At 37.0% G+C, this 15,608-nt stretch overlaps 3 protein-coding genes across 3 annotated transcripts in view; 2 read left to right on the top strand and 1 right to left on the bottom strand.

The window, feature by feature from the left end:
- The window catches only part of LOC144451753 (C-type mannose receptor 2-like), a 7,945-nt gene extending 6,320 nt beyond the window's left edge, over positions 1–1,625 (top strand). Inside the window, exons 4-5 of the mRNA XM_078142657.1 lie at positions 99–385; positions 1,464–1,625. Of these exons, the coding sequence (XP_077998783.1) occupies positions 99–385; positions 1,464–1,625 (449 nt within the window). The remainder of the gene's footprint in view (positions 1–98; positions 386–1,463) is intronic.
- A 3,757-nt stretch (positions 1,626–5,382) lies between these two features.
- On the bottom strand, positions 5,383–7,268 carry LOC144451752 (invertebrate-type lysozyme-like; the record flags this gene model as incomplete). Its single annotated transcript, XM_078142655.1, has 2 exons — positions 5,383–5,621; positions 7,058–7,268. Coding segments are annotated over 2 exons (450 nt in total), but the record flags the coding sequence as incomplete, so codon positions are not given.
- Positions 7,269–9,165: 1,897 nt separating this feature from the next.
- On the top strand, positions 9,166–11,328 carry LOC144451751 (snaclec agglucetin subunit beta-1-like). The gene is made up of 3 exons (XM_078142654.1): positions 9,166–9,217; positions 10,326–10,552; positions 11,170–11,328. Exons 1-3 carry the CDS (start codon positions 9,166–9,168, stop codon positions 11,326–11,328), a joined length of 438 nt encoding a protein of 145 aa, XP_077998780.1.
- The last annotated feature ends 4,280 nt before the right edge of the window (positions 11,329–15,608 follow it).

Below are 15,608 nucleotides of genomic sequence, written 5' to 3'. Positions count from 1 at the left end.
TCCTTTCCCACCATACACTTACACAACAAATAAAAGAGAGACTTTCTTGATTTTACATGCCTCACGTGTATATTTTCTGTGTCTCTTTATTTTCATAGCAATGAAACTCCTCGTGCTTTTGATTCTGGTAGCAGCCTATGCCCATGGACAACTTGAAAAGTGTCCGGAAGATGGTGGCTGGGTAGAGTGGACAAGTGGCGGACAAACACACTGTTATCGTTGTTTTACTAATGTGAAGCCATGGTTAGAGGCACAGGCTATTTGTAATTCTTATGGAACAGGTGCAAGCTTGGCTTCGATACACAGTAACCAGGAGAACAACAAGGTTCTTGAAGTTTGTAGCGGTGAATGGGATCTCTGGATTGGAATGAACGATCTCGAGAGGGTAAGGATCCAAGTACTGTTTAATATATTCAATCAATGATTGTAATATCGAGAAATATGATGTAATTTATAGAGTGTGTTGCATTGTATAGTATTGTATCATGTTCAGGAGTGCTCTGCTACATTGTAATGCTTTGATCGTATTGTAGTACTGTCCTAGTACTGTATACACTATGCTGTTCGGCACCACATTGAGATGCAGTGTAGTGTACTGCAGTACTATGTTGTGTTCCATGTCATATTGAGATACACAGTGTAGTGTACTGCAGTATTGTGTTGTGTAATGTAATGTCGTGTAGTATAGTGCAGTGTGATATAATTGTAGTGTAGTGTAGTGTAGTGTAGTGTAGTGTAGTGTAGTGTAGTGTAGCATGGTGTAGTGTAGTGTATAGAGCAATGTAGTGCAGTGCAGAGTACTGTAGTTTACTGTAGCATAGTGTACTGTAGCTTAGCATAGTGTAGTGTCATGTAGTGTAGTGTAGCATAGTTAGGTTTAGTGTGGCATAGTGTAGTGTAGCATAGTGTAGTATGGTGTAGTGTAGTCTAGTCTAGTCTAGTCTAGTCTAGTCTAGTCTAGTTATAGTTATAGTTTAGTGTAGGGGGATACACTGTAGTGTAATAGAGTAAGGTGGTGCAGTGCAGTGTAGTGTAGCATAGTGTAGTGTAGTGTGGTGTGATGTGGTGTGGTGTGGTGTGGTGTGGTGTGGTGCGGTGCAGTGCAGTGCAGTGTGGTTAATGTTGTGTGATGTAATGTGGGTGTGTTGTGCATGGTGTGGCATGGTGTGATGTGACATGGTGTGATGTAGTATAGTGTAGTGCAGAGCAATGCAGTACAGTGCAGTGCAATGCAGTGCAGTGCAGGGTAGTGTAGATAGGTTTTGCATCATATTGTGTAGATTTGCTTGTTCTGTCAACATCAATAACTTCATATCAAATCATTCAAATCCTCATTTTTCATCGGTCTATCTATGCATGTTCAATGCAACAATTCTTGGAACAAAGTAATTGGTTTAAAACTTATAGTAAGCAGTTGTAGTTTTGATATAAAAATATGAGTGGTACAATTCTTGCATATTTAGGAATGGACCTATGAGTGGGTAGATAAGACTGACGTCGTCTGGACAAACTGGGCTTCTGGAGAACCTGATAAAAACTCTCGGGGCCTGTTTGATGGCGATGTTAACTGTATTGAACAACGTAATGAGGGACTATTACCAGGGGGCGAGTATTCGTTTTTATAATGCATCGTGTTCAATGTGAACTTCAATGATTGGCTAAGATCATGTCACGTGGTATGGCTCAGTGACCCCAGTCATTAACTTCACCCTAATTTGCATGAAGAGGACAATATTAGTTTTCTATTTTCCCTAGGGCACTATTACAGTAGCATGCGGATCCCTTTCTTTCTGTGATTTCTTTTGATTATGAATAGAACATGTGCCCAAGAATGTGATGTGTTAACACTTATTGCCTGGCCTTATTCACCCACTAGTAAACATCTTATTACGCCTCTGTTATGTAGAAGCTATTTCCCAGGCAGCTTTCAGCATTAGGAAAAAGTTACTGCATGACACCCTTTGGTGTAATAGGTGTCTACTAATGCCCTTATCAGGGGTAGGTAACAAATATTAGTTAAGAGCCCAATCGATATAGTAATGTGTACAAAAATACAAGTTGTGAGAAATTCTACATGGTACCAGGTACGCGGATTTTAGTTAAATATGTCCAATGCTCCTGGAAGCCAACAGTTCAAAGATTCTTTCAGATCAGTAATAAATAACGAAATGATTTAATTTAATGCAAATATTTTACTAAAACGGTGACACCACAAATTCTAGTATACACCACAGAAAATCTTAAATATCAAAAAGTTATTTTTATATGAATAATTTCGAGTCTGGATAGACCAATGAATGATGTATATGTATGTGGACCCACAAAATCGTATAAACATGGCAGGACTATGGCTGGTGAAAACAGATACAGCTGTGAAAGGAGACTTTGTAACCAGTATTGGATAAACTTCACTTGGTAATGGTAGTATAATCCCATGCACTCATATGGGGATCTGGCAAGTGCTTAGTAGGACGTCTACATACTATTAGCTAGCCTAGTAGTAATATATGTTATATAGACAGAGTAACAACCCCATACATTGCCTACAAACTAACAGATTCTATGTAAAAGTACAGTATACCCCATCCAACTAACAAAACTCACAGTACGCTGGTAGAGGAGCTGTGATTCAATATACGCATGTACATCAATTCGTATGGGGATGTGTTTGCGAATACTACGAATAGGACATCCCCAAAGTAGACTATAAAAAGGTTTTCACTAACTCCTCTCCCAAACAGTGAAATTGATCAATGAAATTTGCCATGTTAATTCGTCAACTCATTCTTCCCGGGACGTACGCTATATGAATATGTATTTTTGATTTTCTGAAGCAGAAATGGTCTAATTCTTACCTTGGCGAGTCTTCCTTAAACTTGCCGCCATGTTGAATACGCAATGGACGCTGGGAAAATCGGGACTTCCGTGTTCGTAGCTATATAGCGTTAAACTCCTCATACCTGGTACAATGTAGAAAGTGTTATTATAAAGATACATTAAATGAGAACACACATAAGACTGATTTTATCTTAGCTTTATTTTGTATGCTAAGGAAACGAAAGAACAGTAATTTCTACCAATATCTTAATCACACAGCCTCTCTGAAGTAAGATATGTGAGAATCAGGAACCATTTCGCAGAAGAGAATTCCTGAATACTGGGACGATGCATCACGGGAAATACACCTATTGAAACCTTGCCAAAACAAATGTTGAAGTACTTGTTTCAGGAAATACGAAATTCCTAACTCTGTGTACTGGCCATAATGTCTCATAATACACTATTGGTAAAAGTGACTGATTCAACCCCCACCCCCACCCCTAGCATAACAATCAATATTGATAGCAGAGCGCCACCAACGGCAATATTACGTCTTTGATTCTTCCTCACAGTAGTATTTTGATTGGCTGACGTCTATCACATTTACAGGTAGTGACTGGGAGGATGAAAATTGCAATGACAACAAGCGATTTGTATGTAAAATCAAGTTGGCTAAATGATGACGTCATCACCAAATGGGCGACTGACAAATGCAGAAGTAAGTCTTTTTAATACTGCATTCATGAAGATAAGGTTCATAGTCACATGGTGTTGGTTTTATACAATTTCAAAAAACAAACTAACTAATAACCCTTTTGATAATGAAAATGAGATTATTCAACTATTGCTTAGATGTTCAAATAAATGGCAACCAAAAACTCCAATTTTAGAAAAGTTTCATTTTGCAACATTGTTGAATATTGCTTCTACAGGTGGTTATGTCATAGAAATGCCATGTAAAAAAAAACTCGTTTTAGTGTCCAGAAACTAGTTTCCGCTTGTCTAACTACTATGTTCCCATATTTTTCTACACTCTCAATTGTACCTATATACCTGTATATCTGTGGGGTAGGTTGTGTGTGTGTGTGTGTGTGTGTGTGTGTGGTTTTCCTTTTTTCTTCTTCTTTTTATTGCTACGGCATCTGATATCTATCAATTTTATGTCAAATTGATTAATCGTCTCCGTTGCATTTCTTCTACAGGTTAGAAAATGATGTTTCAACACTTAATTGTGGTCAGCCATCTACCATTACAAAGAAAAGTATTACTTACAAAGTTGACAGTTTAAATTTGAGAAATGTTAGTTAATTTGCAATGAACTGGAAATAAGGAGTAAAGTTCTTCAAAAAAAAGAGGAGTTTCGTGTCAATTTTGTTATCAACTGTCTGTCTGTCTGTCTGTATGTCTGTCTGTCTGTTTGTCATCAGCCCGTCCGCCTGTCCGTCTGGTTGTTTGTCTATCTGTCTGTATGTATGTACCTATGTCCCTGTGTCTCTGTCTCTATGTCTTTGTGTGTATGTGTGTGTGTGTGTGTGTGTGTGTGTTTGCGTCCGTGAGTATCTGTGTTTCTGCATGTATGTCTGTGGGTGAGTGTGTCCAAAAATCGATGAATTCTATAACTCCTCATTCCCATGTCTTGATAGGGTTGCAGCTTAGTTTTTACAGTCCCGTGATGCTTTAATAGCATTCTCCATTTACAGCCTTTTAATACAGAATGAGTATGTAGTTTGGAATAGATGAGATAGCAAGATCACTAAGACTGGAACCAGTTCATAGTGTTAAGATAATTGTAATACAGACAGCACACAATCATTGCTTCAAAGTGTCTGCTCTGACTTTGGTTAATGATTTCAAAAGTAACATCATACACACACTACCACTACTACTACTACCACCACCACCACTACCCCACCACCACCACTACTACTACTACTACTACTACTACTACTACTACTTCTACTACTACTACTACCACTACCACCACCACCACCACTACCACCACTACTACTACTACTACTACTACTACCACTACCACCACCACCACCACCACCACTACCACCACCACCACTACTACTACTACTACTACTACTACTACTACTACTACTACTACTACTACTACTACTACTACTACTACAATGGGAAACTTGGCAGACTTGATACATGGTTAAACAGGCAAATATCTAACTTTACAGACAGACCAGAAAATGGGACACCCACAGAGAAAGGTCAATTTCAGCTATCTTTATTGTAATTTGTCTGAAAACGAAACCTTGTAACCAGTCTCATTGAACTTGATATCCCATCTCATCGAAAGTGCATGCTTATGCTGAATGGCTGTAACGACTTTGTCTGTTCATAACCGCATGACCCAGCACACTATGAGACGAGAGACAAGTTAATGATGTAATTAAGCAATCAATTTGTTTCTTTAATTGTTGATTAGACCAGAATATAAATTACAGAAGAATTGAAAAGTATCGAGTATCGATCGATCAATCAATCAATCAATCAATCAATCAATCAATCAATCAATCAATCAATTAATTACAAATATTGTACCAACTAACACCAAAGTGGAGGATAGGGATTACAACAGGTATTTTGGATCAGACAGTCTCGTGTCTTATCCCAATGAGGATCGGTGGCTGGATTTAGATGACCGTTAGGTCCTCCATTGTGAATGCGAGAATAGTCCTCACAGTCTGGTGTGTAGCCTAGGCGACTCTCGGTGGCGTAGCGACGCATGTAGCCATGGACAGCTTCCTCAGAGCATGCCCAGTTCCTGGTGCATGTCAACCAGTCTACAACATAACAATGAAACAAATGCATGTTCACTTGGTATTACCATAGCAACCGAGTAAGACGAAGAAGATGGATAAGTGGAGAATAAACACAGATGGAGTGTTCCACCCCGGGAGGGTGCTGGAGCCAATTTGACATACAAGCTGAGACCACTAGTGGTCTAACATACAACCAATATTGGATCATCAAGGACTTTATGATACATCATATGTACAAGAGATTGTGGTGATAAAAGTGGCCCTAACCGAGTTAATTATTTTAATTATTTTTATCCAAAGTTGATGTTTATACTTGGAAAATTGGTGGCATAATAGTGATTTCGTGTACGTAATAATATAACACGAATCGTTTATGTATGCCCCCATACAAAGTATTCTTGACCATGCTTAAACGTATACTTCACTATATTTCAATATGCCTCAAAAATTATCCCAAAAAGCTTCTATAGAAATTCATCGTCACACCGGTTTTAAATTTTCCAAGTACAGCCCCCCCCCCCCCCCACTCATCCATTGTTTCAAATTGTTACAATTAAAATCACGATAACTGAAACAAAACGTCCTCTGACTCGATAAAAATCTTACTGACTACACTTGTATAATTTATCGTCTGGCTCAAGAAAAATCTTAGGATGCCTTCAGTAATTACAAGGGGGAGGGGTGATTAGAGGGTGGGTCACTTTTTGCAAATCGGTGCTCAAGGGAGGAAATGTTCCCCAGTTTCTCAAGTGGGATTCGAACCCAGGACCTTCTGATCAATAATATTGAGTTCTAACAAATACTCTACAGGGAGGTAGTGTTAAAAATGTTGTTGTTTTTTCATGGAAATATTTTAATGGGATGGTCATATTTTAGAGAATGGAAATTGAAGGGGTGGGGTCACTTTGTAGCAAAATGGACTGATTTCTGAAGGCTCCCTTACTAGCAGTGTTATATTTCATCGTCTAGCTCAACAAAAAATCTTACCAACAGTGAGATATTTTTCGTGAAAGACGATAAAATGTAGCAATGTTGGTAGGATTTTTGTTGCACTAAACAAAAATGTAGCAATGTTGGTAAGGTTTTTGTTTAGCCAGACGATAAAATGTAGCATTGCTGGTAAAATTATGTTTAGCCAGACGATAAAATGTAGCATTGCTGGTAAGGTTTGTAATTAGCCAGACGACAAAATGTAACGATGTTTATAAAGTCTTTTATCCAGCCAGATGACGTTTAGGTTCATGTGTCATGATTTCAATTATAGATTCCTAAAATGTGAATATAGTTGCTCACTCTATTGAACTATCGGCAGTCACAATTGCATCATATTCCACTGATTCATATTCAAGGCTCCTTACCGTTATGAAATTTTGGGGTTTATTAATGTTTGAGGCATCCCATTTTTTCCCTTCATCGGCACCATCATATCTCCTGATTTTTATTGTAAAAGAACGTACCTCCCATTAAATCTCCTCCATATAGTCGTGCGTCTATCCAATATGGCTCTTTGATTTGGTAAGGGCCACAGGAATAACTACCGACATCCCAAGCACAGTGTTCATACCCTGATGGATTACCAGGAAAATTCAGCATACAACAACTGCTCTCAACGTAACAGATACACTCCAAGCAATCCTGCGGTACGTACCAGGCACTCACTGTAGAACAGACAGATAGATAAAGAGACGGGAAAACATAGATTGAGAGAGAGAGAGAGAGAGAGAGAGAGAGAGAGAGAGAGAGAGAGAGAGAGAGAGAGAGAGAGAGAGAGAGAGAGAGAGAGAGAGAGAGAGAGAGAGAGAGAAAGAGAGAGAGAGAGAGTATGTATGTATGTATGTATGTATGTATGTATGTATGTATGTATGTATGTATGTATGTATGTGTGTGTGTGCGTATGTGCGTGCGTGCGTGCGTGCGTGCGTGCGTGTGAAATTAGACAGTATGACAATTTAAGTCTATTGGGAAAATCGAGAGCCTAATAATCGAAAAAAAAAATTCATACCAGTTACAACAAATAAGCTCAAACACAGCAAACGAATCATTTTGACGAGTTCCTTCGATCTACACCCACCTTGTAGTGACACACAAAACCAGAATAGCTTGAATGTATATGAGGATCAGAAACAAGCAAAAAAAAAACATCCAGTGTCAGGTCCAATAAAACAGGACAATGGTATCGACTATTCCATTTAAAGAAAAGGTAAAAAATGCACATAAATACTGATACTGATATTGATATTGATTAACCTTACATTTAGTTTGTTGTTATTAATTTTAACAGTCATCAGAGATTATTTGTGAATTGCTTTGAATTATTTTGTGGACTCTTCTTAAATTTGGGGTTAAAATTCAAAATGTTAGTGATAGTGATGATGATGATGATGGTGGTGGTGGTGGTGGTGGTGGTGGTGGTGGTGGTGGTGGTGGTAGTAGTAGTATGACAGCCATGCGAATGTATTTGTGTATAATTTCTGTCTATGCGAATGTATTTGTATATACCTTTAGTCTATCTGTCTGTCTGTCTGTCTGTCTGTCTGTCTGTCTCTCTCTCTCTCTCTCTCTCTCTCTCTCTGTCTCTCTCTCTCTCTCTCTCTCTCTCTCTCTCTCTCTCTCTCTCTCTCTCTCTCTCTCTCTCTCTCTCTCTCTCTCTCTCTCTCTCTCTCTCTCTCTCTCTCTCTCTCTCTCTCTCTCTCCCTCTCTCTCTTACAAAGCCCACATCTATTTGTAAAGGAATTTCTCAGAGCGTGAAGTGGGCTGCGAAAAAATATTTGACCAAAATATTTTTTCTCCAAGCCTCCTCTGCTGTATATTCTGACCCCAGCCTAAACAGCGTCAAGTGACCTCAAGTCATATCTGAAATCATCCATAATATGAGAACTAGGTTATCGATAGATAAGTATAATATCTGTTAAAACACATTAGATGATTACAGATATATCATTTGTGTCTGGTACACCTGACATATAACCACACCATCCCCACGCATTCTGTTCTTGCTCAATCTTCTAATATTCAAGGTATGTCACTCGTTTAATGACTTAAAATTTCATCCCAAACGTTATGATATTCCAACTTTACTACCGTACAAATACATCCTTGCTGCAAAATATACTTTAAAACATATCAAATGATAGATTGAGTTGACTGGAAGATGACGTTGCCTGACTTGACAAACCAAATCGTACTTTTAAACATCCATTTGCTACATTTTATCATCTGGCGCGGCACTAATCTTACCAAAATTACCATGATTACTTTGTTTGAGCTCTACCAGCTTTACTATGAGTTAGTTCTTTTATTGACACTTTAATGTATTTTAGTGCCTTGCGTTTACTGTAGAGTGAAAATTCGAAAATTCGAAAATTGACAGACAGACAGACAGACAGACAGACAGACAGACAGACAGACAGACAGACAGACAGACAGACAGACAGACAGACAGACAGACAGACAGACCAATGTCGAAGACAGGTAGAAAGCGAGAGACAGTGAGACAGATGCCTCGCTTGGATGTATATTCTTTGTATAAATGATACATGTTGATATTTACAGGTATTCAATCAAAATGCTGTGGACACCAGTACTTCTCTTCCTTCTAGTAGCATACGCACAGGGAGGTAATGACGATTCCATGTATTGTATTATATTGTATTGTATTGTATTGTATTGCATTATATTGTATTGTATTGTATTGTATTGTATTGTATTGTATTGTATTGTATTGTATTGTATTGTATTGTATTGTATTGTATTGGAAATAGACAGTTCAAAATATACGTGTTGATCTATTTATCTATATTAATTCTTTGTACAACGTACATGTACAGACAGACAGACAGACAGACAGACAGACAGACAGACAGACAGACAGACAGACAGACAGACAGACAGACAGACAGACAGACAGACAGACATGCATCCATACAGCGTGAAAGTTGCTATAGTATCCTTTGGTTAGCTTATACTCTGTTGTGATCATTCATATTACTTTATGAATTCGTGAATTTTTAATAATCAATCGCATATGTACATTTTGTAATTGTCTGTCTGTCTGTCTGTCTTTCTGTCTGTCTGTCTGTCTGTCTGTCTGTCTGTCTGTAAAATGTATACATGCATGCCTGAGTTGAAGTAATTGTTGAGTTGTAAGCCTGTTAAGTATTCACTTTACGAGATGAATTTTCTTATGTTTGAGTATTATTGTTATTGACCGTCTAGTCACATTCTCTGTAATTAATACTCAAATAAGAAACTCTGTAAGATTGTTTGTTTACATTTGACGATATAACAAACAAACAAACAAACAAAATGTTGTTTTCAATTTCTATAGATAGATGATATGCTCAGTTCTATACTTTTCAAATTCTAAAGATTACTTTAGAACCAAAGGTTTCAATAATGCAGATAGCTCGTCCCTTGAAGCATTAGGCCAAGTTTTGCTTACATTTGCTGTTGTTCTAACTTACTTTTGTCATCGTTGTCCTTTGTGTTGATGTTGTTGTTGTTGTTGTTGTTGTTGTTGTTGTTGTTGTTGTTGTCGTCGTCGTCAACGACGCCGTCGCTCTGTTGTTTTTGTTGTTGTTACTGCTGCTACTGTTGTTGTTGTTGTTGTTGTTGTTGTTATTTTTGTTGCTGGTTTTGTTGTTGTTTTTGTTTTCGTTGCCACCGCCGCCGCCGCCGCCGTTGTTGTTGTTGTTGTTGTTGTTGTTGTTGTTGTTGTTGTTGTAGATTGTCCCGAGAGTTGGACGGAGTGGAATCCGATTGGTGGAGAATCACACTGCTATCGATGTTTCACAGAAGCCGAACCTTGGACGAAGGCAGACAACGTTTGTAGACAATATGGTGGTCATCTAGCTTCAGTTCATAGCAATAACGAAAACAACCAAATTGCTAGTGTTTGCCCTGATGATCCAGAATTAAAAGACATTTGGATTGGCCTCAACAACCAGAAAAATGTAAGACAATCATATTACAGTGTTTTGATATGAGATGTACATGCATATGTGACACGCGCACACACGCACGCACACACACACATACATATGTTCAGGTGTTTACCTAACATGTCTGTATCTCATCTCGCCGATAATACCTTGAAAAAGAATATTTATTCGAAACGTCGGACTTTACATCTATTTATACTGACTGACTTTTAAGTTCCATATGCATTTCTATTCACATACATACATACATACATACATACATACATACATACATACATACATACATACATACATACATACATACATACACACACATACACACACACACATACATACATACATACATACATACATACATACATACATACATACATACATACATACATACATACATACATACATACATACATACATACATACATACATACATACATACCATGCATGCATGCATGCATACATACATACATACATACATACATACATACATACATACATACATACATACATACATACATACATACATACATACACACACACACATACATACATACACATGTATATACATATATACAACTCACTTAATTTGGTTTGTGACATCGAATTGTATAAATTGTATTGCTGTGCTACAGGAATTAGTGTGGGAATGGTCTGATCATACTGCAGTGGAATACACAACCTGGGAAGAAGGAGAACCTGACGGCGAGTCCAGAGGACCCTTCACCAATAACATCAACTGTGTTGTGCAGGCCAACGAAGCTCTACTGCCACTACCAAGTCCAGGAGGTTAGATTATAACTGTGTCAAATTCTTCTTTATTTAAAATTTCACACCTACATAGACCATAAACCACGTGACAAACAGTTGTCCGGCAGAACTATAAGACAAACAAAGTTGGCCCTGAACAAATGAATGGTGAATCCTATGCAATGGTATCCACTACTAAATTAGCACGAATGCCCGAGATAAAATCTCTCCCCTGACATAAACCCCACAAATGTCACAACAGAACCTTTACTGATTAATTAATGAATTTGATAAAAGTAAAAAAAAATGAATGATAAAATTTATACCATAAGCTATAAAATTGCAAAATACATGCTAGAAAATGTATAAACAGTTTTTTTTCTTCAGGTTTTTAAAATACAAACAATAACAAGTTGTGTGAGACGTTAACAAAACATCGGTTGTGTTGCCTAACTGAAACTCTATAGTCACTCTAATTTGGTAGTAAATAACACTGTACTGTCTAATTGAAACTCTATAGTCACTCTAATGTGGTAGTAAACAACACTGTACTGTCTAATTGAAACTCTATAGTCACTCTAATTTGGTAGTAAACAACACTACTGTCTAATTGAAACTCTATAGTCACTCTAATTTGGTAGTAAACAACACTACTGTCTAATTGAAACTCTATAGTCACTCTAATTTGGTAGTAAACAACACTGTACTGTCTAATTGAAACTCTATAGTCACTCTAATTTGGTAGTAAACAACACTGTACTGTCTAATTGAAACTCTATAGTCACTCTAATTTGGTAGTAAACAACACTGTACTGTCTAATTGAAACTCGATAGTCACTCTAATTTGGTAGTAAGCATATTTAATTGAAAGTGGCAATTAGATTGCGTTTAGCCCTAACAATAAAGCTTGTGTGGTTCCGATTACGCTCAATTTTAGAATAGGTGGGGTCGGTAGACTTTTTAGTTTATTTTATTATATAATCTTTTTTCATGTGTGAGTGTCAAGTTCAGGTCTTCCATTGTTTTCCAAATAGTCTCTGTGTTGTTTATTTCTTCCTATTAGATGTACAGCCATTACAGATTGGAAGAACAGTTTTATTTTGTCTTTTTAAGTTGATGACAGTTTCCGCATCCACTAGGCTTATTTCTCGTGAGACTTCACAAGTTTTGCGATGTTATTATTTTTTTCTCAAACACGTAAAAAAAATTAGGGTCGGCAGTGAAAAACTAGGTGGGGTCAGGTAACCGGAACTAAATCATTATTTTTAGGCCTTATTCAAGAAGAACGATACTCCAGGAAATAAAGTGGATTTTGGAGAGTCGTATCATGATTTCAAGACACGTGAATTTTGTTTGCGCGCCGGATTGTTAGATTGAAATTCTATTTTACCTCTTTCGTTATCACACTTCTCCACCATTGCCTCGAGCAAGTTAGCAGACATGTATATATTTGGTAAATAGTGAATATTCATGACTCTCAAGTGGTTATTACCTATACTTATGAATATTCAGTGTGCATCTAATCATGAATATTCAGTGTGCATCTAATCATGAATATTCAGTGTGCATCTAATACATATGTATGTCTGCTAAATTCCCATGATGCAATGGTGGACCAGTGTAACAACAATAGAGGGGAAATAGAGTTTCGATTTCCCGAAGTGGCATTACCCTTTAATATATCAGTATGATAAATTGAATGATTGGCTTTCACGGATTTCAGATATGCAAATTACATAAACTGTTACATTTCCTCATCTTGTAACGTCACAGGTGGCGATTGGGAAGACGAAGAGTGTACCGATGAAAAGTGGTTTGTTTGTAAAATGAAACCGATCTAAGGTTCTGAGGTCTTTTGGGGTAAGTTTTTTGTAACCGGGATGGTTAGATGATGTGTTGAGTATGCAGGTCTTTCTCACGCCCTCTACTTGCAACGAGAACACTAACAGTAGACACGGGACTAGAGGGTTGAGTTTATATGACATCAGATCTCTCATTCTACGACAATAAGCATGAAGCACAAACTAAATGAGTTAGGAACGAGGTTATTGTTTCGTCGTTTATCAAGTTTGTCAAAAAGCATACTACAAAAAAACAGAAACACCAACGAGTTGTAATTAGATGACACTGTGTTTTTCACACTGTTTTTGTTACGAATAACAGACAATACTCTCTCTCTCTCTCTCTCTCTCTCTCTCTCTCTCTCTCTCTCTCTCTCTCTCTCTCTCTCTCTCTCTCTCTCTCTCTCTCTCTCTCTCTCTCTCTGTTTTGATAGGTAAATTAGAATCAAGTAACAAATCTTTCTCGCATAGTACCTTAACACACTGTTTCTTGTTTCTTTGCAGAAAATTCCAAGATTTCAAGAATTCTGATACACCAGATGTAGGGAACATAATGTTTTCTAATCAAATTTATAATTAGTAATGCTGTGAAGGTTTATGACGACGATCGATGAATAAAATACAATATAAATCAAGGGTTTCAATCGCCTGGAAATCTTGTATAAATAGCTCACCAACATAATTGTTGGGTTTGATATAAATGAAGGGAACTCATCATAACATATTTTATATTTGTTTGTAAATGAGGAAAGACAAGCGAAAAGTTTTTAACAAATGCTTTGCATCAGTCTTTCAGTAATTTAAAGCAGAAAATGTAGTACCAGGACTCACAGTGTATCATTATTTACTAAAATCAGAAATATTTGTAAAGTTGTAATATTCCGCTACTTTTCCCCGCCAAATTCTTACAACGGCAAACAGCAAATAAAGCAAATAAAAATAAAGTCAGAACCGGCATGATATATATTTGAAACTTTGTTTTATTGAAATGTAATGAAACTCGTGCGTAACTTGTATCATGATTACAAACACATACAATATTTTGCCAAAAACTTCAAACTCAAGAGGGCGATATATAGCTGATGACAAAATGACAAGAGTTCACAAATGACATATTAATTGCAGCTGCCAACAAAGCCAAGTATTGTTAACATATTGCCTATGGTACGGCTTTTGCAGCACTGACAAATTCATCAAGCAGTAGTGGTACAAATATGAAGTGATATACGTATAACTCTAATTTTGGGGCGACCGCATTACTTCTATTTTCATTTATGCTGTAAACTGACTCCGTGCATGTAAATCAAAAGTTTAACCGACAAAGATATCGTATCGATCCACATAATTTGCGTTTCACTTTGTCAGTCAAGTTGGAAATTGCAAAAAATGAGATAAACATTGTCACTTTGGGTTTAAAATCCTACACTAGTATTAACTGTTCCTCTTTTTGGTCAAAGTTTCTCATTGTGACATGCAAAGTAAATGACGTCGCCCTGAATTACATAAACATATTTTTATAAAAAACCACTACGTATAAAGCGGATTGGAATAATATATTACGATCGTCTAAAGGTTTCGTCGTAGTTGGCGCTCTTTTTAACCATAATCTAACCGGGTAATTAAAGTACAGTCAATAAAATCAAGAAACGCGAAACAAAATGTCACCTGGCTCGACAAAACATCTTACTAACATTGCTACATTGTATCGTCTGGCTCAACAAAAATCTTACTAACATTGCTACATTTTATCGTCTGGCGTCACAAAAATCTTACCAACATTGCTACATTGTATCGTCTAGCTCAAAAAAAATCTTACTAACATTGCTACATTTTATCGTCTGGCTCAACAAAATTCTTACGGACATTGCTATATTTCATCGTCTGGTTCAATAATTGTCGAGAAAGACGATAAAACGTAGGAACGTCGGTGAGATTTTTGTTGAGCTAGACTGCAAAATGTAGAACTCCGGAGTGACATTTTCGATGAGCCATCCAGACGATTTTTGTTTCTGTTTTCGTGGTTTTAATTGTAGTGTACACCAACAAGAACCTGTAAATCTATTACTGAGATACCAATGAACACTTTTCTTGCAACTAAATGTTCACTCCCTAACATTCCTGAAAAAGAGTTCAAGATCATAGTACTGTATGCATGTTTAAAGTTCAAGCAGTCGATTGCGTAAATTCTGGTTACAATGTAAATGGCTCTCTGCAAAAAAAAATACTGAAGAGAAGCATATAAAGCCACTTGACAGTTTTTTAGCATGCATTCGTCGTTTAGCAGACTTGCATTATTTTTGCTTGTACATTAAATGAAAAACAAACATAATCTTTAAATATCAGAAACCCTTAATAAATATGGTGACGGTTTTTTCCCCGTAATGTTGAAATATAGATTAAAAGGCGATTCTGCAGTCTGGGACGTATATCTTGCAATCTATACATATTTCGTACACATATATTTTATCAAGTAATATCTCCGA

The sequence above is a fragment of the Glandiceps talaboti genome, chromosome 21, assembly GCF_964340395.1.
Source record: "Glandiceps talaboti chromosome 21, keGlaTala1.1, whole genome shotgun sequence".
In the NCBI taxonomy this organism is placed as follows: Eukaryota; Metazoa; Hemichordata; class Enteropneusta; family Spengelidae; genus Glandiceps; species Glandiceps talaboti.
This window is presented reverse-complemented; position numbering and strand designations above follow the sequence as displayed.